Source organism: Xiphias gladius, chromosome 7 (genome assembly GCF_016859285.1).
Source record: "Xiphias gladius isolate SHS-SW01 ecotype Sanya breed wild chromosome 7, ASM1685928v1, whole genome shotgun sequence".
Taxonomy (NCBI): domain Eukaryota; kingdom Metazoa; phylum Chordata; class Actinopteri; order Istiophoriformes; family Xiphiidae; genus Xiphias; species Xiphias gladius.
Window position 1 is genome coordinate 460,501 of NC_053406.1, and position 24,271 is coordinate 484,771.

The 24,271-nt window shown below is 38.0% G+C and overlaps 1 protein-coding gene across 7 annotated transcripts in view; it reads right to left on the reverse strand.

Moving 5' to 3' along the window:
- tpst1 (tyrosylprotein sulfotransferase 1) overlaps positions 1 to 24,271 on the reverse strand; it is a 60,234-nt gene that overhangs the window by 3,245 nt on the left and 32,718 nt on the right. For 5 of the 7 annotated variants that reach the window (XM_040130310.1, XM_040130305.1, XM_040130306.1 and 2 more), the window contains exons 3-4: positions 17,278 to 17,476; positions 243 to 293 (exon numbers count right to left, since the gene is read on the reverse strand). In XM_040130310.1, the coding sequence (XP_039986244.1) occupies positions 243 to 293; positions 17,278 to 17,476 (250 nt within the window). The remainder of the gene's footprint in view (positions 1 to 242; positions 294 to 17,277; positions 17,477 to 24,271) is intronic. The other 2 variants (XM_040130312.1, XM_040130311.1) reach the window with 1 other exon arrangement.

Consider the following 24,271-nt stretch of genomic DNA (forward strand, 5'->3'; position numbering starts at 1 on the left):
ACAACACAAAGACACTAAGAAATAAAATAACCACAAAAGGTAAAAAATATTAAGAAAATCGTGAAGCAGAGAACAGAAAGAAACAGGCTGCATTAGATGGCAAGAAAATCAATTCAAAAACAAGAGATGAACTGTGAGCAGACGGAAATTTATAATGTGACCTTCAACTGAGCTATAGGCTCAAAAAAGGCTGAATTTGGAAAAAAGAAAAGGCTCAACAACAGGCAGAAATGTTACTGTACCTGTGATTGTTCTTTTAGGAAATCTGGTAGCTGAAATTCACCTTTAAAGACCTGGGAAAGAAGAGGACCAGGTTTAGAACTCCAGAAATTAATTGAATCTGCATAAATTCATCATCTGGATTACCATAATGAAGATTTACTGGATGCTCAGTTCACTTCAATGGATTTTTTAATAAATAACTCAGTAAATGAGATGAAAGCATCATTCTACATGTAAAACAGCATGATAATCACAACTTAAAATCCAAGCTGAACTGACACAATGTGACAGATGAAATTCACCTCGGTGTGTATTTGATTTGTTGTGACACTGTGTCATGCGAAGTGAACATTTGCAGCTGCAAAGGTAGAGGCTGCTGGGAGCATGCCAAGAATTTCACACTCTGCTCCTGGTGCCATATAGTTTCCCCCCAGGGGGCTGACATAGGATCAGCCTGAGAGGAGAAAAGAGATGCTGACAGCGAGCTGGCAGGAGTCTGACTTGAGTGGTTAAAAAGGTCACATCATAGAGAGGGGATGTGGGGGTCAATATCCCAAAGGATATACCAGGGTGTACTGTGCTCCACCATGCATAGAGAATTTACTTGTGTGTGTTGGAAGTATCTGTCCAAGAAAAGAAACTGGCTTTCCCTCTCTGGCTGACCTGACCTCAGTCACTCATTCGACACATAAATTGATTCTTTTTGAACCAGAGTTACTACTAACATGCTTCTTATTTCCCCAGAAACTTAACTATATCTACACAGGAAGTCACCCACCTCATGTTGAATGAAAACAACACTGTAGCACAAGGTTGTGCTGCAAGCCAGAGGAAAAAGAATGTGGAGGAAAGATTGGGCTATGAGTAACAGCTGTGTGATGATGGAGAGAAGCTGAATATCAGAGGAATTTACAAGATAAAGACAAAACAGGAAACAGGATCAGACAGCAGCAGTATTGTGTAGAGTTACTACAGTACTACTACTAAAGGGGTCAGCAGTGAGGCAGAGACTGCTACTTGTTCTGAGCTCCTTCAAAACCTGCCTGTTTGGTTTTATTTGACCTCTTTTTCTTCAGTGGTTCAGCTCATTAGCAATACATTACACAGTTAAGATATTGTACATCTTAGCTTATCATAATTATGTTCTTTTCGTTGTTATTTTTATGATTCACGTCCCCACTCTCCACCAAAGGTAAATTATTACAAAAAAAGCATCACTCTGTAGCCTTCTGATATTTTAAAAGATAACAAGTGCATTCTTTTGCTGTGGAAAAACACCAACAGAGTGGTGGTGCTGTTGGCCAATAAACAATCTAGCTCTAGCTGACTGTACATATACTTTAACCAACCCCATCCGCTCTAGCTGGATAGCAATCTTTGTTATCTTAACAATCTTACATTTTTAAGCACATTACATCAATATTTTAATTACCTTAATCAGGATCTCAGTACATTATGAACTGAAAAGCAGTTTGTCCTGTCAGTCTCTGAAACTATAATGTTACCTAACTTCAGCTAAGCAGCCAAAGTATGTCTGATATCAATTCTCATGTTTAAATTTTAATATATTTTGTAGCACTCAATTAGGGTACAGTTTTTACAGTATAGTGTACATCACCACTGAATGGAGTGACCCCCTAGAAAAGTACTAACTGCCTTATTTGAGCCCCTCAAAGACAATTCTTGCTCAAACACTGTATGTAGTGTGTATGTGCGGTCTTTTCAGAAGAGGCATGATCGTCTTATATCTGACCTGCAAGATCAGAGAAGACTGGTTTCAGACATATAGAAAATACAAGAAAATAAATTTCTTTGTCCTACCTTCACGGTGTATTTAGGTTTACAGAGGACAGCAGGCAGAAAACTAAAGTACTATTATCTGACTTAATCAGGGCTAGAGTAAAAAAAAACTATGTGATAATGGATGAACTGTGGCTCTGCATGGATGCTTTAAGTACAACGTGCATGCTGTTTCTGTACTCTTCCTCAACACTTCACTCATCTTGATAAGATGTCTATTTTGAAGAGGTATTTAGCTTAAGGCAAAGGAAACCAGCATCAGTGAAGCAACTGAAGGCATTTACAAAGCAGATGCAGATTGAAGACATTCAGAAATAAAACATATACTGTGTATTCAGTAAGCCTGTGAAGATTCTCAGTCATCCAGTTCATGGTATTCTTGCTATGCAAAGGCAACTGGACTTGCTTGAAGCTCTTGAAGACATTTCGCCTCTCATCCGAAAGGCTTCTTCAGTTCTAGTGGGGAGTTCTACGTAAATATCCTCTGGTGATATCAGCAACAAAAGTGAGTCGTTGAGTTCACATCAGTCGTTAATCCTCCCAGTCATCATGTGATTCGTTAGGATTTACGGATTTTAGTAATTTCACTGTATATTTAGTAAACAAAACAAAAAAAAGGTTTAGTTTTGCATGCTTTGTGTTGTCTTTAATTCTGTGGTTTCTCACTGCTTTTATACTGCTGTTGCTGCTTTGACTTGCCCTCTCCGTCACCACTAATGTCAGCTGCATTCAATACATCCCCAAAATCAAAGACAATCACAGGCAAACGGTGAATAATGGCACAACACAGGGTCAAAGATAAACTGAAAATAAAGAATTACTTCGTACTTATTTTAATCTAAAAATTATGCAAATCTTACTATGAATGTTTCATTTTCATCCTTTTTCATAAACAATAGGTTTCTATTATAGAGCTAACAGACAAAATTTATCAAGTATGAGTTACAGTAACTCACATGACTGATTCTTTATCGCCTTGCATGCCTTTATGAATGCTTGCGTGTTTGCCTGAAGTCAACGCACGGCTAGAAATTGAATGTAATCTGAAATGATTTCCAACACGAGAGAGAGGCAAGCGCATGTTTCTGATTTCCTCCTAGGTGCCATTTTGCAGCTTTCCTGACTGCTCTGAGCCTGTTCAAACCTTCTGCTCAGACACAAAAGGCAGAGCAAACAAAGGAGAAATGGAGCAGAATGCCCTCTGGTTGTACATTAGGTCACACGCTTGGGTAATAAAACGTTTGGTGTATGATTAAGAAATGTACTGAAGAGGCCGTGCTGTCTCATTTGCACACTAAAGATCAATCTCACTTTCAGAGAGAAAACATGATGGGTAACTGCACTAACATGAGGCCAGCCTGCTCTTGTCCAGCAGACTCTGACCTCAAGCTCTATTACCTCTGAAGGATCTGTTAAAATGCTCATCAAAGGAGAAATTCATATGTTGGAAGATTTACAGCCTCTTCTATTGAGGCAGATGAAACAAGCTGAAATCATGCTCAGTCTAATGTTAGGGACCTCTGACTACCAATACAGCACTCAGTTCTAATTCAGCTGAGTGACTGAAATGCTGCATACCACTTTCCAGAGAGTTCCAGAGTTGGAAGATGGCCAGCTGACCTCTTTTAAACCAATACGAAGGCATCTCCAAGCAGCACATTTTGTTTTATTACACTCTTACCTCTAAACAATTAGGTGGTTGCTAATTACAAGTATAACACGTCAGCCCTTCTGGTCCAACTGCATGTTTTACTTTTTAATTAGTCACGCAATTACATGCTGAGCTTGAAAGTACAGTATGTTTACTCTGTACATAATGCAATTCTATTATTACAAGGAAAACATTTAAGATTATTTCCATTATCTATTAATTGAGCATGAAATTGAAATGAAATGAAACTCCTGACTTCGGAAATAAATATCCACTAATAGCTTTTACCAGACTTAATCATATCTCACAGTCTTCATAAAAAGAAGAGTTAAAATTTCTTGGCATTATAATCTCTACTAATTCTTAAATGGGAAAGCAGTTTTAAAAAATGTTTAAATTGGCTCAGACATTATACTTTTTGCCGAAGCTCAAAAAGAGGGAAGCTATGGTTCAGTTTTATATATCAGCTCTAGAAATTGTGCTATCTTCCTTCATCATAGACAATATTACCACTCTCACCCCAGTCACTGAGGTACAAGGATAAAACATTCAAAAAGCGATTCTGTGGGTGCGCAAAAACACTGAAAGCCTGCCACAGCATGCCTCAGCACAGCCAGGCAGAGCCCAGTTAGAGAGAGACCAGTACAGTTGGGTCAGCCAAGGTGCCTGCTGGTACAAGCAGCAGGTCAGTCTGGTGTGGTAGTACCAAACTAAACCCTGCCGAGTTTCAGCCTCAGTATTAGGGCTCCTTGTCACTAAGCCCCTGGTCCCAGGGGGTTAAACGTGGTAACAGCCCAGTGTGTTTGCTGCCAGTGAGAGCCACAGCTGGCAGGGGAGAATGTTTCAGCTGCATGCTTGTCAACTTCCATTCTCTCTGAAAGGAAACTTTCCAGGGATATCTTTCCCTCAAATGAAATGCTTGTATCTGAACTCCACACACTGAAGGTGTTCAGCAGACTCTCTCTGCTGTTTGTGTAGGATGGAGTTACAGTACCAGGGGTGTGCTGATCTTAAAAAACAGAACTAATCTCAGATTTAAGTTTGACCATACAAAGTCATTACATTATGCCTTTATCAAACATGAACGTGGTTAGATTATCTGAGAGAAAGAAACCTCACAGAACATTTGAATGATTTTCAGAGTTCCTAATCTCCTTGTGGCAGATTTTTGCCGGGAGGCCTAAATACAAAGTACACACACAGACCACACAAACCACCCACACATAGACTTGAAAAAACAGGACCTTTAGGTGACCTAAAGACAGTCAACAGTACATAGCGTCCTACCATGCGTTCTTTGCATGCTTAAGTGTATGTCAGGCTTAAGGTGTGTCGTGAAACTTAGTCTAAATGCAAAACTGTTTATTCCTCTTTTGAACAGTCACTCTTGAAGGCAGGGCGAATAGCTTGGCTACATACAACTGCTTCCCCAATTTATCTCCAAGAATTCTATGTCTTTTGTGGGTCTGTGTTGTCTCAATACAATAAATCATACAAACAGGGATAATGGGGCACAGTGATTCCTTCAAAGCATTCATGTTGTTGCACTTCTTTGCACGCACTTAAAGTTACGGAAGTACTTTTTGAAAGAATGAAAAGAGAGAGAAGTTCAAAACCAGCCTACTTTTTACACCTTTACACACCTAGTCAATCACTGTGTAAAGTGGGCATGACTGATATATTGCCTGTTTCAGAAAGTTATAAAAAACTGTTGGATGCAGGACACCTGCTTCCACTGGGTTTCAGATGCTGATAAGATGATACAAAATGATCTAAAAAGTTCGTTGTTCTTAGCACAGTGAGCCCTCAAACCTCCTCTGTGCAACTGCAGAGGAACTATTTTACCCACCCTAATGTGTCTGATTGATTGTGTGATGTGGACTGTGGTAAGTTCCACAAGATCCTGAAAACACAAGTCAAAAATGAAATTTATGAATAAAAATTATAAGAGACATTATAAGAGAGTATTCTCCAACGTTACGCTGAGTGCATCTGGCAAACACAAACTCAGTTCAAGTCTGAGCTAAAAGAGTAGGATGGACCAATCAATAAACATTTCATGTGAAGTCCTCATTAATAAATCTTTTTTGCAACTTTCTTCTTTCCATGCTTGTCTAGCCAAAGGCTTCATGAATGAGTCTCTGTTGAAGTCTGAGAGCCGAAGAGCGCCATGATGGCCAGGCACAGACGATGGCCCTGAATCAATATGATATGATTAGCGTGCACATCATTAATTGTCCTTGCATCAATATGAAAGAAAAGGTCCAGCCACAGACCTAAAGCTGAACGAGGAACTCTACGGACATTTGTTTCTCATCTCTCCACTCACTCATAATATTATTGTTACTGTGGAGAAACTGAGAACTTATTGATCTCAATACCCATTTCTCACCAGGGATTAGAACAACTGCAAAGCCACTTAACAGCTATTGATTGCGGCTTCAAGATCTAACCCCGACAAGCTTCATTTACGGCAAGCTCAAACAACCTCTGTGAACCAACGGTCAGAGATGAAGCCTGTACAAAGAGCAGAGTTCCAGGTGTCCTGATTCTAACAAACCCATTGGTGGAGAAGATACATGAAGATGCCTAAGTTCAGTTGAAGGCACATGCAATTTTTCTTTTATTATTTATTAGCTCCAATTCCATGCTAGAGTTCTAAGACCCAACCCCACTGAACTTGATTGGTACTTGCAAATTTGAGACCCAATCCAAGACCAGAGACAATGTTGCTTTTAGTCATCCACAAGTTACTGTTAGTTCACTAGACTAATGCAAATTATTAGCTGTGTGCCCTTTTTCCCCTTACCACTGGGAATTACATATTTCCTTGCAAAAAAAAAAAAAAAAAAAAAAAAAAAAATCACTCATAGTAACTCTTGGCACAATCTGAACAACAAAAAGAGAGAAAAAAAATTCTTAATAAGTTACAAATGAAAGTAATCAGGACCAAACCTAGCCCTAGCCAAACAATTTGAAAGAGTGCAATTTTCAAATCAGGATGCAGAACTACAGTTAGCCATCAATAGCCTTTTTCTGTCAAGATTCAGGCTGTTTTTTCTACTCTACTGTTGCATGAACCTTTGTGGGTTTAAATCAACATAAACGGAGAGGTTTTTTGCAGCAATATGCATCAACCCTGTTAACTGCTTTGACCACAGGGCTGACACTGCTTAGAAGTATTAACTTTAATCCAGATGGGTCTTCACTCAGTAAAAACAACAAAGCACCACTGAAATAACGCTGCTCTCAACAGGTCAAGGTCAAGCTTCCTTAGTCATCCACACTGTTCTCTCTGTCTCCACAATACACAATACAAACATTCTGTTCTACGACTGCTTCCGAACTATTCTTCTTCTACTGAGCAGCTAGATCCAGGCTGCATATTATGTGGTGAAATCAGGGCTAAAGATGAGCTAGAGGGTAAATATTTGGATGGGGCTTGGTGAAAACTCAAAAATAGCAGAGAGAGCAATTCCACATGTGGCTTAAGCAGACAGTGGTTAGTTAAGGGCTGGTTGCCAGATGTCTTATGCAATACTTCACAACAAAAAAACAAAACAAAACAAAACAAAACTGAATTTAAGTAATCCCCAGCAATCACGGACAACTAATACATTAACCTTGAGTAATTTTGAGAAGTAAAAAAATATCATGAATGAGCTAGCTTCTAGCTTGCTTCTTCTTAAGAGGAGCAAATGAACTGGAATGACCACATACCAAAAAACAGTAAGAAAATGGAGAAAGGTAAAAGGAAAGAAGGTTAAGGTGATGGAGTAGAATAAATCAATAAAATAATGTTTGAATCTGTGGGTTAAGAAAACATCGCCATTTTTAAAAAAATTTACAATAGAGTCTGTTAGTTATGTAACATTTCCCTGGAAGCTCATCCAGTAACACTGACAGAAGAAAACCAACATATTCATACATGTTTCTCAACATTCAACATTGTCAGTAGTGTCATGTCACACACACAAACATGAAATCTCTTAGATGGTAAATAAAGATACTAAAGCAATACTTTTTCTAATACCTATTCTTCAGAGAATAAAAACACATCCTGTTTCCAAAACTTTAATTCAATTTAACAAAACAAGCCAAACTTCTCAAAAACATAAGTTTAAAGCGAGACTATGGCGAAAAAAAGAAAGAAGATATAGCACATTAATTCTATTTCAAATGTAAAGTTGAGCATTGAAATGCACCGTCTCTCTAATCAGTACGCTCAGGAGTTTTTGCTACTACAATATTACTAGCTTATGCTGGCTAAGGTTAGCTAATATTAAAACTTTAGATGTGTTGCTGTGTGGCAGACACTACTGAAACAGACTTTATGACTCTTCTCGGATTGTGTTACTGTTAAACTATGTTTCAGCATTTACCATTATCCTGTTGCTTGCAAGTTACATAGACATAGTTAAGTGTTCTGTCTTAACACAGGCAGCTATATACAAACTATGTTGAAAAAAAAAAAAGCAACTTAAAGCCACTTAGTATAAGTAAGGTGAAAGGGGTTGCTCATAGTGATTAACCCATAGGATTACAACCCAACACAGCCTTTTAGCCTATTCTGGATGACTGTTTCAGCTTTCCAGGCCTCAACTCCGCTTTCAATCTCGTTTCCAGCAGCAGGCAGCTTCTTAAAGAAAGATAATCTGATAAATCCAGTGAACGCTACCAAACACATGCCAGACAAAGTTACTTGCTAGTACATGCATTGAAGCATTTAGCTGCTAAAGACAAAAATATTTAGCAGAAGTTGATGATCAAAACAAAACTAAAAGGAGAGTAAATATTGAACTTGACTCCACCATCCTAACATATTCACAATAAAAACTTTAAAATAGGAATCAATGTGAAATAGACAGAGCATTATGTGCTTTTCATACTTGACAGTTTTTAATACTTAATGCTAAAGACACATTTCAGTCAAAACCTAAAAACTGCTGAGGTTCAGTACTCCCACCCTGAAAGTAAATGACCTCATAAAGACAAACAAGAGACAAAGTGCAGAGGCTGGTGAGTTGAATAAGATTACAAAGTACTAAGAATGTTGTTCTTAAGCATTCTAACATGTATAGGCAAACTGACCACAGGGCCTTTCGTGAAACGTTTTGTTCACTTGGATCTGGCTGGTAGGAGATCTTCCTCTGTATGCAGGAACTCCAGCCCAAAAGGAAGGAGGAAGGGGAGAGCAGGCAAACATCACAGCTGGGTTTGATGCAGGGAAATCACACTAATAACCTGCAGATGTACACAGCATAAATCTGAACAAATGAGCTTCAACACACACATGCTGTCAACAAGACACGTAAGGTCTTTGTGAGGAGAGTGTTAACTATTTCAGAGAGCAGAGGTGGAAGTCCTCCTCTGCTCTGAGAGACCAGCACACACGGGCATAGATATTTGCTGCCCCCAAAATAGGACCACAGGTACATTTGAAAATCATTAACATGCACAAAATGACGATAACATGGATGGAACAGCATGAGGATTTGATGTCTGACCAACACACTGACATATGGCAGCCTTGATAGAAAATTGGGTACATACAGTGTGAAGTTAAAGGAATAGTCCAATAGTCTTTGTACTCATCTTACAATAAGACATTGTGGTTTTAGGTGCAGCTGACTTCACACTACGGAGCTATTGATCACCAACAGTTGTCTGCTATGCAAAAAGTTACACATTATCAATTACTGGTTTTCCTATCAGTACTTCTGTCTGCTTCGCCAGTCTATAGACCCATCAATGAAAAGAACAGCAAAGTACCAGCACAGTTTCCTCAATTGTGTTGCAGTTGCAAGTTTTTGCACCAACAGCAGAGCAGATATTGTCTCTCTAGAAAACTGTCTGTGCATGGTCTGAAGTATACATGAAGTGCACACAATCTCGCTGCAAGCTCTGTTTTTGAATATTAGTTTATGTGTGGGAAATTGAGGCAATTGAAAGTACTTTACATAGACAAAAATACATCAAGACAAGATATAAAAGAAACGTGAGAATATAAAAAGACAATATAAATAGGATTTTAGAGGAGCAAACTAAAATGGAAGATAAATGAAATGTTATAAGCATGCTAACATTATTTAAGACAGTTTGGGAGTTGCTAAAAAAAATGTGTTTTTGACAGTTGGGCTAGCACGTTTCCCCTGCCTCCAGTCTTTGTGCTAAGCTACGCTTAACATTAGCATGCCCTAGCTTTGTACTGGACGGACAGAGATGATGATGATGGATATTCCCCTTATTTGATTCTGGGTGTGACAACAAACAAACCAACAAATTTTCCAAAAAATCTGTTGGCTAACGAGTTACATCATCTTTTCCTATCTTCACAGAATAAAGCCTAGCCAATTTCTCTGATTCTTTGGTACAAGTTTGAACCTTGTCCCACTCTAGCAGTTCTGCAAATCAACTGCAAACATCCATTTCATAAAAATCTCATTTGATCAATGTAATTTTAGTGATAACAATTTTAGCTATCCAAAACATCCAAAGCAAATATCAGGTTTTCATGTTAGTACTTCACAATAACAAAACAAGCACCATTTTTCACCGTTCAATGTTCAATGATCCAACTTTAACCAAAACGAACAAGTTCGTGCACATTTTCCGAGTTGTTGCAATGTATTCAGAAAACTGTTACAAATCGTAAACTGAAATCGCCATGAGGACACATTGATTGTGACAAAATGGTACCCAAAAAAAGAAAAATTTGCTTTATATCAAAACACTGCAACTTCTAGAATGCACTTAAAATGGGAGTAGTATTAATTAGAGCAGAGGTACACTGCAATTAATACTGATCAATATATTGAATATGAATGATGATGAGTATACTATAATTAGGCCCCTGATCTTCAGAGGAAGCTATATTGACATGATTAGCTTTTGAGTTTACGGGCCAATATCTTGTAATGTAATTATGAAAAGTAAATGCAGCTACAACAAGTTACTTCCATTTTAAAGTTTAAATCTCATGAAGAGACTAGGAAAAGCCATTTTTCAACTCTGCCAGCTTGTCTGTAGTTTCTATCCCTTTTTGTGGTCAGACACATTTTTCTGATGAATTTCCCACACCCTCACATCTTACACTTCCAAGTGTTTTCCATTTGAGTCATTACAGTCTTGACAATGTGATGAATAGCACCAAATTCATTCTGTACCTCATTCCCCCTTTTTGGTTACCCTTAAACAAATGGAAAAACAACCCAAATGCTTCAGAAAAGTATGTATATTGGCTAAAACACAGGAATTAATAGAAAAGGAATTAAATAACGCACAGGGGCATTGTCATGTTGAAACAGAACGAGTTTGAAGCCACTGTTGTCTAACAGAATGAATGTGAGCTGTAGCTTAAGATTCCTCCTCATGGAGATAACGCCAAGCCCAAACCATTAAAAACAACCCCAAAAGTACATAAAATATTTACTTTGGGTGTGGTTCAACTCCACCTGAGAAAAACTGTTAATATTACTCAAAATATAAGTCATAAAATGATTACATTTTAATCCTTAGCATAGATCTAATTCTTAATACAAATACAATTTTTTTTTTTTACAATTCTTTTTGTCTTTTAAATGTTACCCCCTCTACAGCGCCCTCTTTTAGCAGTGACTCTAAACAATTTTTAGATTTCTTTGTTGAAAAGATTAATATTGTCAGAGCATCAATCACTACTCCGTCCATAGATATGTATATAGCACCACCTCGCAACCCTTCAGTGACACAACACCAGTTTGCACCCATCTCTATGAATAACTTAGAGACTGTGTCAGAATTAAAGACCCTCTTCAAGTCCATATAACTGCATTCCTTCCTAATTTCTCAAACAGGTAACAGGTGCCACTATAAGTCCTTGGTTACTGGCCTTTGTTAATGCATCACTCACTTCTGGTTGCATTCCTGACCATTTTAAGTTAGCTAGTGTACAGACCTTTGTTAAAAATACCTAATCTGGAGCATACTTCTTGCAATAATTTCAAGCATATCTCAAAATAACGTTTTATTTCATAAATTGTAGAGAAAGTCATGGCCCCTCAATTAATTGAGAACTTGGAAGCAAACTGTATTTGGCTGGAACGCAACAGCCCTATAAAGTCAAATGTCCATTACTGACTGAGTGACCTGGTGACTGAGTGCATGATAAAGTTACACCATTTGTCAGCCAAATGCCACTTTACTGAGTGCTGACTTTCCCCATTGGTTGTTGCTCTTCCAAAATGAATTGGAGCAAACAGTTTCTATTGCGTCAACAGGGGGGCGTTTACAGGCAGTGTTGCCAACTTAGCACCTTTGTTAGTAGATGTACCAACTTTTCACATCCCTCTAGTGAGTTGGATTCACAGAAGCAACTGGTGACAAATCTAGCAACTTTTTGGACAAACCTTAGCAACTTTTCATAGAAGAGAGTCATCAGTATTGCCGAGCACGAGGTTGGGCTTTCCCTCCTCAGGCACACCTCACTATACTTCTCATTCAACTGACTGCACATCTGTTGCATAGACTTGAATGAGATTCTAACTTTCTCTCTGATCATTTTACAAGTAAATATAGCTGAAATTACTGCGCAGCCGTTGTCTGTAACTTAAGTGTATGGTGATTTCTTGGGAATTCGGCTGTAATAAAGTACTGTATCTGTGAGCACAGACGGTCGGAGAGAAGCAAATATAGCCATATTCTAGGTTTTGACCTAGTCTTATATTGAGAAGTTTCAGTCTGGCTTTCATCAAAAACACAGCACAGACGTTCTAAAATAACACTAAAATTTCTCGTATCGTTGGAACTTAACTCAGCTTTCAATACAGTGGATCATGGGATTCTTATTGACGGGCTACAAATGTAGGTTGGCCTATCTCGTTCTGCTCTTAGCTGTTTTATATCATATTTTTTCTGCGATGGTTGGTGATGATATGTCTGATGCTGCTTTCTTGAGTTATGGAGTGCCTCAAGGGTCTGTTCCTGGCCCCATTTTATTCTCTATATACTACTGTTAGATTAAAATGAAAACTTAAAGAACCTATCTTTTCATTTTTATGTTGATGACACTCCCTGGAACTTCCAAACTTCCTCAATGTGAATGAAGATAGAACAGAGTTTCTTAGTGCTTTTTCTTGGCCCCGAGAATGTTCAAAAGACTGCATCAGTCTCTGGGACCTTTACTCACCAACGTAAAACATTATTCTCTGGATTTTTCTGTTCACATTAAGTAATTTGTAACTTTTTACAACTTTAACTTTTACAACTGTAACTTTTTTTCCCAGCTATGAAACATCTCAAAGATCAGACGTATTTTAACTTTCGTAAATGCAGAGAAATTAATGCTTTTGTGTTCTCATGATTGGACTACTGTAAAATTTTATATGTCTCCCTCAGCCAAGGAGCTGTAGCTCATCTGCAGATGGTTCAATATGCTGCAGCCTATCTTCTAACAAAGAAAAAGGGTGGTGAGCACACTCCAGTGTTTGCTTCTCCCCGTTGGCTGCCAGTGGAACTTAGAATTCAATATAAAATTTTCGTTATTACTTATCAGGCTCTACATGGTGAACCCCTGAGTACATTTCTGATATCCATGTTCATATAGAAACTTACGATCTCTCAGATCGGCTAACCAGTGCCTGTTGGATGTTCCAAGAGCTCGACTAAGATGACGGGAGACAGAGCATTCGCTGTCTGTGCCACTAAACTTTGGAACAGTTTACATCTTACTATTAGACTATAAGGTTCAACTGAAATTTTTAAAAAATTTCTCAAAACTCACTTATACTCCCTCGCTTTTTTAAACTGAAATTTGTTGTTTTAAAAAATCAGTTTTGTTTTTGTTGTTTCTGTTGTTTGTTTGTATACTCTATCATGTTTTTTTCATGCTTTTAATTTGAAACACTAACGTTTGTTTTGAAAAGTGCTACATAAATAAAGCTTTACTCAATACAAACTTACTTATGGCTCAAAATAGACAGTCGCAAATAGTGTGACCTTAGTAAGTTCAGCAAGTAATCATCCTCTGTTAACATCTCTCTTTTATTTGTATGATCATCTCTCAAGTGCATATGCAACAAGGGGCAAGACACACACTGCAGACATTCGCATAAATGACACACAAAATACAACCCCAGTCTGCTGCTACTGTTTGACATATACAACACTTGTATTTGGGGCAGAATGAATCACGTCTGTACCTGAAACACCAGCGGAAAACTCTTAGTACATCTGGCCCATAGTATTCAAAGCCACCGGCCAGTAACAGTATGATTCAGTGCAACTGCAGACCAGCCATCCGACACTAAACTCCACTAAACTCTATCACTCCAGACAGCTTTACACAAGTCTCATGTTTTACTTTTGAGACTAATTTTTTAATGCCTTTGTTCATCCTCTGTGATAATGAAAACATCAGATTTCCACAGAGTCAAAGAAATAAAAAGTGTGCACCTCTGTCTTAATTCACTGATAAAATCCTAGTGTACCACAGCAGAGCGTCTTGCTTGCCTGGCTCCTGACACCACTGTGCGCGGATGGGTCAATCCCACTGAGCGGTAGCAGAGGTTGTACCAGCACCTAAGTTTAGCCAACTTCACTGCATTCAGCACAAGAGCTGAGAGCATCAAAGCAGCAAACAGAAATGAGTCGTGCTGCATTGTGTCATGCTGCCACATGTCTCCATCCATCTATTTGTTTCCATCACAGTTAGTTTTGTAGCTAGGTGATTTTGAGACCAAGCTGTGTTTGTAAAAGTGTAAAACTTACCATGCTGTTTTCCTGTTTTACTCTGTGTACAATGACACAGCTAAAAATAAAAATTAAAAAAAAATTGCAATGACTTGACTGACTTTAAAGAGTAGCCTTAGACTCAGATGTGCTGAACCACCATAAAGCAATTAGTGTCAATTAGACATACTACAACTTCAATTCAGGTTAAACTGCATTGTATGTCACAGGTTTGCTTGGAAAAATAAATACTATGAATAAGTATTTAGCGTGGAAAATAATAGCCTCCATGGCTGAATGTACAAGATGTTTGAAGAAAATGACCATAAACCTGTGAAAAGTTCCAGGTTTACTGCTTGGGAGCAACAAATCAGCCAGAAATGTCTGGACAGCAGGCCAACAGGGGAGATGTCAAGCTTGGAAAAAAAAAAGCTAACCATCTATGGACAGACATTCTTCAGTATGTAACATCACTAAACTTCTAATCCAACTGTAAGCAACACTTTTTCAACCTTCTTTTCATATCAGTGATGACTTTAATAAAGCACTATCTCAGGCTACCAGCAGTGGACAGCTACACTACAAATTTACTATCAAGTAATAACAGGAGGAAATTTCACACTAATGGAAACTGCAGCCACTCTCTTCCTCGATCCTCAGCTAATGTGTCCAGGGAAATTTTGCAATGTAAAGTTATCGTCTTTCCAGTAGTTTTGATGATTTACGGTCATATATCAATGTCTCAAAATTAGTACCATCATGGCTTATTGATGTTGGCAACTCTTTTATTGACCATTTCAACACATTGAGAAACTGGGCATCTAAGCACTAGGGCGACCTTAAAACCTCGGACTCCATATACCTTGAGAGATAAAAATAAATCAGAGAATTGTGTCCTCTAGCTTAGACATGTAGTATGCGACGCAAAGATCAGAGCTGTGGAACATGTCCCCTGCTCAGCTTGAGGAAAAGAAAATAATAAAACATATTCTGCTCCAAAAATAGCAGATGCCTTCCCAAGATAAGAGAAGGATTTGACATCTGGCATGGACATCACTAATGAAGCAAAGAAGGCCGTGCTCATGCACACGCACAAGCTTATGTAATGTTAAGAGAGGTATGACTATTAAACGTAAGGGTGATGGTTCTCCTGCCCTCAGGTCAAATGCAAGACACTGGCAACCAAATGTATGAGTATCGGAAAAAATGTCAGTTACTTTGGACAATAAGCATCTTAAGTGCTTAACTGATGTCATGTAATGTAAAGTGGTAACAGCAATAGTAGCAGGAATAGTAGCTGCCATAGTACAGTAGCAGCAGTTGTCTAAGCAGTAGTGAAAGATATAAAAGTAGTTGTAGCACATGTATACTGTACATCAACTGATTCGAAAAAAGAAGTGCTGCATTAATTAAGAGCAAAAGGAACCAAATCTAAGGCTAAAATTTCAGCTTTCTTTGTGTTAGCAACAACATTAAGCATTGCAAAGTGTAACATGTCCTGCTGTAATCCAGGACACCCACACATACTCAAGGCCTTATAAAATACATTGTACACAAAACAGACTAAACATGGACTCTTTTTGGCTTTCATGGGTACTGCAGTGATCTACTATACCACTTCATGAAGGTGGGGGACTCAAAAGAGACATTAAAAAAAGTGGTCAAAATTGATGAAGCATAGGCCGAGATATCCGGATTTTTTTTATCACTAGTAATAGTCAAACTCCAAAGTTAATGCATCCGAAATTTCCCATAATCCAAGTTGATAGTGTCTTATCATTGAACCCTCCCTGCCTGGTAAAGACCCCCATCTTTGTAACTCTAAACTCCCAGTTGAGAATACAGGCTTTCTGTTGTAAATATGTAGTCTGGAAGTCCAAGCTGAGATAGCCCTGATGACATCACTATGAAATCATCAGGGTTAGCCACAGAAGACATTATACAACTGTATTCACAGGCTGAGAATACTACTCAAGACATGTAACGTACACTGAAAATCCATAGTGCCCCTTTATATTAAGGGGTTACAATGAGACATTGTTCTTATTATGTAAAAGTCCAAAAATCTCACACGTTGCATTGTTTTTCTGCTCAATTGACACTCAGATCAATTACACAACATGTAATTACAGTTGTCCTGTTCCTGGAAGTGCATCGCAGTGGATATCTTTTTAACCCATCAGTATATTATCTTTACTGAGGTGATGCTGAATGTGTTGATTCCGCTTTCCAGTCGGCCACTTGATCTATTTCAGTGCAGCATGAAAATAATTTTGTGGAGAGTGCAGTACAAGCTAAAGAGGTCAAATTAAAAAATAACAATAGTGTGGCGTTTTGAAAAGAACAGACCAACATCTTGGGAAATCTGCTTATTCGCTTCCTTGCTGAGATGAGAAGGTTGATATCACTCTCACATCTGTTTGCTACATTTTAATTTACAACCAGCAGGCAGTTAGCTTAGCAGCTAGCCTGGCTCTGTTCAAATGTAAAAATACCTGTCAAGTAACACCTCTAAAGGTCACAAAATAACACATCATATCTTGTCTGTTTACTCTATACAAAAACCAAGTTGTTTAAATAACAAGTTGTGGTTTTAATAGGGGGTTATGTGCTCAACTATTTCTTGGCTAACCAATTGCTGACTGTAGTTTCACATTTACCATGCAAATATGAGAATGGTATCAATGTCCTCACCCAATTCTCTGCAAGAGAGCATATTTCCCAAAATGTCTTACGTATTCCCTTAAAATATTCCTTTACAAGACTGTGACTTCCATCAGGATAAAATATTTGAGATTCTAGTGGTTAAAAACTCCTAAGAGTCCCTTTAATACTGCCTGAGAATGAAATTATGGACATATCTATGAAAAAACTAAGTCAGTCTGCTCAATACTCACCCTTCTGGTGTTGTCCAGGACTTTGGGGTCAGGCCGGCCATAGTTGGGAGGGTTTGCGTGGGGATCGTACCCAAGCCTGGACAGCATTGGGGCAATGACAGCCATGTCCCTCACCACGTCGGCTGGGATCTTCCCCACCCACTTTGACAATGCCTCCACATTGACGGGCTTGATGACCTGATCCGTGGACCTCTCCACCCTAACGAAACACCAAAAAATGCTGTTTTTACCTTTACCAAATATCCCAGGTTTTAATCTTGCATGGGTCAATTTAGCACAAAGTGGTTACACCTCTTCTAATGATGTAGTCGTTACTGTATATGGCAAAGGGTTCTGAAGTCATGGTAAAATGCATAATTTCAATTAACAATCACACTTTTAAAGTTCTTGCAGTTGCCTGTCAAGTGTTATAGACCCTCTCCATGTTTTTGAATTTACTGTAGTTAGTGTTTTTTAATGTGGACACAGATCCCTTTGAGCCATGTACTTAAAACTAAGTAAAAAGGGTAATACATATTTAACACTTTTTGGTGCATGACATTAGTACTGGTAGCACAGTGTAGTCATAGCATTGTTTGCTCAGCTCTTCCCCAAATGGCACAGTTTATAACAGACTAGTCCATCTTTCAGTTCTGTTCACTATAAGCGTCTAATTGGATGTAACTGGATCACAAGACACATTAAAGATAGCTTCCTGGACTCCTTCTCTCAGCAGGTTCCTGATAAATATGCTGAATAAATTAAATTCTCGAGTTTAGTTTTCCAGTTTAATCTCACAATGTCAAAGGGGAATGACTGTGAAGAACTGAGAAGGTTTATCAAGTTTTCAGACAAAGCTACAGAATCAATGTGACTTGCCATAGATGACATCAAGCCCAATTGTAAGTTTTCAGAGAAAGTCCAGCTTCTTGATAGTGAAATTAAAACCTCCGGTTGTTGCTTGAGTGAAGATGAATAATACTCCACCCATCACTTTTCCTCCATCAGCCATGGGCGTTAGAGCAGTTCTAAAAAGGAATCCACCATTATGTCATACTAAGGTTAAATTATTTATTGTCTGAAATTAAATATTCAACAAGCAAGGGGATTGTAACCACTTGACTGCAGCTTGAGTTTTCTGGAATGAGTAAATTTCACCACATCTCTGACCAGCAGGAGGGATTTGATGTCAGATCTCTTAAGATGTATAAACCTTACACTTTACAACTATCAACTAGGGTTGGGCGATATGGTCAATAATATTATCATAATATTTTTCATCATATTGATCAATATCGATAATTATCGATATATACATGTACATTTTATACCATTAATGAGGATTTAAACACATTCAATGTTTGTTAGACCTCAAATATGCACACAATATATAAAGGCAGACTCACTCTGCGGTTTATGCAGCTTTAGAAATCCAAACCATTTCGAAATCACAGATGTGTGACCTCTCTTTGCCACAATTTCATTGTGCGTCTCTCTGACTCTCCTCATGCTTGCTCATTGGGTGATTGTACAGTTGAGGCCTGAGCCAACTGCAGAACAGATACATTTATCAACAATCAGTTTATCATTATTATTGTGGGCATTTTTTTCGTAATTATTTTTGAGATCGTTTTATCAACCAGCCCTATTATCATCATAACAAACCAAGGGGCACACTAATAGCATCCTATTGGTAGATACTGAACTGTTTTTACTGTTAACCCTTGCAATTGACTCTGGCTGACAAACATCAGTTGAAACACATTTAGATATTATAGAAGCTCCAAATAACATATTGCATCAAAGTCAGACTGTACATGGAGTGTGACAAAGCATAGTCTGTCTGCATTAAACTTCTGAAAAAGATTCTCTGTTTTTCAGAACAGATTAAGAGGAGATTTTAAAAAGTTGCTGAACACATTACACCAATAAAAGACAGAAGATGAATGTATGACGACTGGTAGGGTTTTTCCATTGTGGTGGGGTGTAGTCAAACCGAACCATGTCATGAACGCTTGCAAGCAGTTGAGTTGTGTTTTTTCTACTGCCCTGCCAACCAAGGGAAAGTTCTTTACCTGAATTGTGAATGAAGTTCCACTAACTCTGCGATAAACACATTACATTTCCTATAACTTTGTCACAATGAAAGCATCCCACTGGTTCACCGGTAGAGGTGGGGTTTGATATTTTATTGAATCTAAATTCTTTTGAATCCCTTACCGAATCTTTTTTACGTTGTTTGCTTGGTCGGGATTGAAGATATCTCTTAGTTAAAAAACTATGTACGTTTGTTATCTCACTCATTGCAGTAACAAAAAAAAAATTCAGCTTTTATGTAACAAAAAGATATAACTTGATATTTTAGAATCTAGCTTCTTCCAATCACATTAATAACACAATTTGTGATTTTAAGTGTGATTTAAATACCAATTACAAGGCAAGCATGACACTGACACCATAAGAAACTATGGTAATTAACAATCAAACCTAAAACATGGACATTCTACTGTGCTCAATGGGTGTAAGGCTGTCACCACATATTTATTGCTCTTTTAACTTTCATTTCACCTTCTGTTGTGAGGGAAAACAGTATTTGCTCCTCACTGAGAGGCTGCAGTTAAAATAATATTAATTCTACTTTATCATTCAATGATTATCAATTAAATAAATAGCTGATGTTTTGCATGCATAGTGCACTTAATGTTATCTCACCTACACACATCTGCAAGCATTCACAAACACCCGTGTTAAACAGATAGCGGAGTAGCGTAACCCAGTTTGCTTGAATGCAATCTTCTTGCCAGAGACACCTTAGATCATGTCTCCCCCTTTGTCTTTCACTCTCTCTGTTCAAATCTGGCAGTTGAGCACGCCACCTTTCCCTCTCTCTTTCTGCCCCTCTCAACACACAGTCACATGCACACAGACACACACAAACACTACATGTCTGCTGGTTTGCCTAAGTTCTCACCGTTTCTTGTTGTTGTAGCTGCAGTTGTATAACAGATGTTTGTTAATTAAAGGCATTATAATTGTTGATCAACACTGGTATTGTTGATACATTTTGTTATACTTTAAGGACTCGTATGTGAATAGTTGTGCATACTTCCTGTGATGCAGCTGGATTGCAACGGACAGTGCTCGGATTCAACCATTCGCTGTTCAGTCCATATCTCCTAGATATGGACACTTAAAGGTGAACACTCAGTTTGGTTATTGTCCCCTGATACCAGGGTGCTGCCCCGCAATTATTAATTCCCATGATTAAGTTCATGAATATTAATAATTGTCTATGATGATTACTAATAATCTGCTAATAACCACACCTGCTCCTACCAGTGTACAACACATTTGTGAAGCTGTGAAGCTGGAAACACATTTTTGGAGGAGGCGACCCTTTGATCCTGCCTCTTCTTTGTTATTGTCAACTGCCGGCCAGACCCCCTGATCTCATTATCCTTGATCTTGTCATCTATTGTCAATGTAAACTGTCTATCCCTGTCCCAGCACCTACATGAAAGCCACACCCCACCCATTGATTAATATTCTAATTACATATTGTCCCTTCTGATATGATGTTCCCTCCCTACCCTTTGATCTTCTGTATAAAATGTTGCATTCTGCCACTATTCTGGGTGACCTACCTTCTCAGACCTTCTCTGTCTGTAAACTCAACGTATAACAGTATAACAATAAACACCCCACTACAGCAAACTTTGGAGGAGACATTTAGTGTTTTCTTCAACACTGTACTTCTGAGGTGAGGAGGATTTTAAATTCTATTCTGGATTTTACAGTGAGCAAATACAAAGATCTTTTCCTAGTTCCTGTCAGTGTTCGTGCTACAGCATTTAGGCTCAACTGAAGGCCTTTAAGAGTTACTGGGACATCCTTATAATAAGGAATTGCAACAATCCAGCAAAGTAGTAACAAAAGGCATGGACTAGTTTTTCTGTGTCTTTTTGAGGAAGGGTGTACCTGTTTTTTGGGACTGGAATTTAAAGGACATATCTTGATCAAAGATAACTCAGAGATTCCTAACAGTGGTGCTGGAGGCCAGGTCAGTGCCATCTAGAGTAACCATATCATTACATAAAGTGATTCTGAGATGTTTGGGGCCAAGTACACTCACTTCAGTTTTTCTGAGTTTAATAGCATAAAATTGCTGTTCATCCAGCAATTCTATTTTAAATAGAAGTATATTTAGGCACAGAGAACGGGTTTACATGTGAAATCAATTCCTAACCAGTACAATCAATGTAAAATAAGCTAGGAGACTCAAAAACTGTACATCTTACACATTTTTCTACTATCCAAGATATCCTTTAAGATTTAAATTGTGACACATGCCAATATACAATTTCACCACTGTCTGTTACTATAGTATACTATACCATAATAAGACGAAGTGATTTGTTGCTCAAACACTGAAAGGTAATCCTCATTCTCCTTATGGATTAGAATTTGCAATAGTACCTACCTTAAATGTTTTATACCAATAAACTGACAACAGCATATCCAGGTGACAAAAGAAACTGTATACGAAAAAAAAAGCGAGGCTGAAATTAAGTTATAACAGCAGTATTAGGCCAGTCATTTCCCTTAAATTTTTACTTGATGTTAAAAAGTGAGATTTACACAGTATGAGGTTATTTAGAATCACTGGAGGTGCAGTTTAGTACACAGACATACAAATAACACTGGCAGAATGACAATGACAGCGTTTCTGAGTCCACTTCGATGTTCTGTTTTCCACAGACAGCTTGTATAAAGAACATTTCTACTGCCACTTCTTTTTATTCCCCTGGCTGTTGCTAGCTTTTTCAGATGGCTCTCTCCGCACACATTTATTTTACTATGTATTTACCATCCCATTTCTATTTACCATCTGCAGTCCAGCTTTCCCATCCCTATGTTTCCTGTCTGACTATACCTCAATCGGGCAATTCACTTTCCTCTAATCCATTTACTTTGCAACTGAATCTTTACACTGTAGAAGTATAGTCTCCTGCATGATTAATAGCGTGAGCTGGTTTTGTCATCTCAGGAGGATGCTGGAGATGGTTTCTGAGAGACGGGCCATGATCCAAATATCCACTCTGCAACCAATGGGTTAGGAATCAATTTAGGTAACTCCATCAACACCCAAGAGGCTTCTAAGTGTTGACATGGAACATAAACTCATCAAGACAAAGACTGAGTGTTGCAAACGCAGTTCAGCTTCACTATCATGTTAGAGGCATAGTAGGAAATTAGAGGTGGAGGGTTTTGCTATTCTATTTATCGAGAAAATAATGGACAGATGAATCAATATTGAAAATAATCATTTTTTCTCTTTCCACATGGTATCTGCAAATAGCAAAAGATTAGAGATTGCTTGTTATACTCAACTGAATTGCTACAGGCATTTTAAGGACATCAACACCATTCGAATTATTTAATGATAAAACATACAGAAGGTCAACAAGTTGATGAGCAGGTTAAGACAAATACTTCAACTCAAAAGCACCCGAAAGCAGGTGTAGCCTATGAGAGAGCTAAAACTAAGCACGACTAATACATACACCAGATGAAGCATTAGATGGTTTCTGGAAAGGTGCTTGATGCAGCAATAAGTTTCACACAAAATTACACATATTTCACATGCACAGAGCAGATGAGACCTGACTTGGATTATGTTGCATGAAAACTGCAAATGTAGTTAGATTTTAATCAGGTGTTTTGTAATTCCATGACTGTAAGTGTGCCCGCTGGTGTCCTACTCACCCTCATTTGATAAACATTCTGTTCTGACAAGACTGGCACCGTTCTTATGGGGGGAAAAAGGCATCTATAGATCTGCCACAAAACCACTGGAGATATGAAATACACACCAAACATTACCAAAAAACAAAGCCTTCCAATGGCAATGGCATGTGTTTATAAGCACAATAATTTATATGAATATTTACTAATACTACTCAGGTCCTTTTGCATATTTTGCAAGAATAGATTGAACAATAAAAATCCCTGCTCACACTTTTGAGTCAGTGAGACTTTAGTAGCAGTAGGCAGAAGTTTGGCAGAAGAAAATTGCATCCCTAGTGAAAAGATGCACAGTATAGATTTACCTTATTTTTTATTACGTCTATGCTAAGGTCTGGGATGGTCACTTGAGGGGAATCTTCTTGGTGTATTTATATTCCAATTACTCTCTCTTAATTAAACTCCAGGCCTTTTGTGGTCTACTGTGCACATTAACAAACCAGTAAAGTTTCTATCAAGCTTAATCAAAACCATATATTAGGTTCTACATGAAAGGAATTAGATAAAATAATAAAGTTGTTAGAGTCAACAAAAGGTTATTTTTTCAGTCAATCACAGAAAAGGTAAGTAAACCTTGCAAATTTTCTATATTAAGAAAAACTCACAATTTTAGTTTACATTAGAAGTGCCCTGTGTTGTTTCTGTGTAAACAAACGAAAGTTAAGTTTACTTTCAGTGTTACTCACCAAAACTCTTTGTGTGCATCCTTAACGTCTAACAAATGTGTCCAATGCATTTCCTTCCTCATTAAACATCTACAAAACCAGTTTTTAAGTATTTCAGATCTTGCATTTTACATTCATGTTTACTTGCTAGCCTCCCAGTCTTTGCTGGCACATTGTTGCATTTCTTGGCATGCTATCACCTCCTGTAGATCAGTGGAAAAATGTGAAATCCTTTGGCAGGACTGTGTATCACGTCACCCACGTGCATTTCCATGTGCATTAGACAAACAAAACAGGGATCCATTAATGGAAAAAACAGCTGCTAGTATAAGTCAAACACCAGAGGTAAAAAGTCTAAAAAGTAAGATATTACATTAGTAATATACTTCACTCAGTATGTAATATTGAATGGAAATAATGGCATCAAAAGTGGTGTAATACTCTGACAACAGCTGTATAGTTGCCCTCTTGTGTTAAAAATAACAATTTGCTGGTAGTGTTTCTGGCATTTCAGAGACAAATGGTTGATTGAGAAAATAATTGGC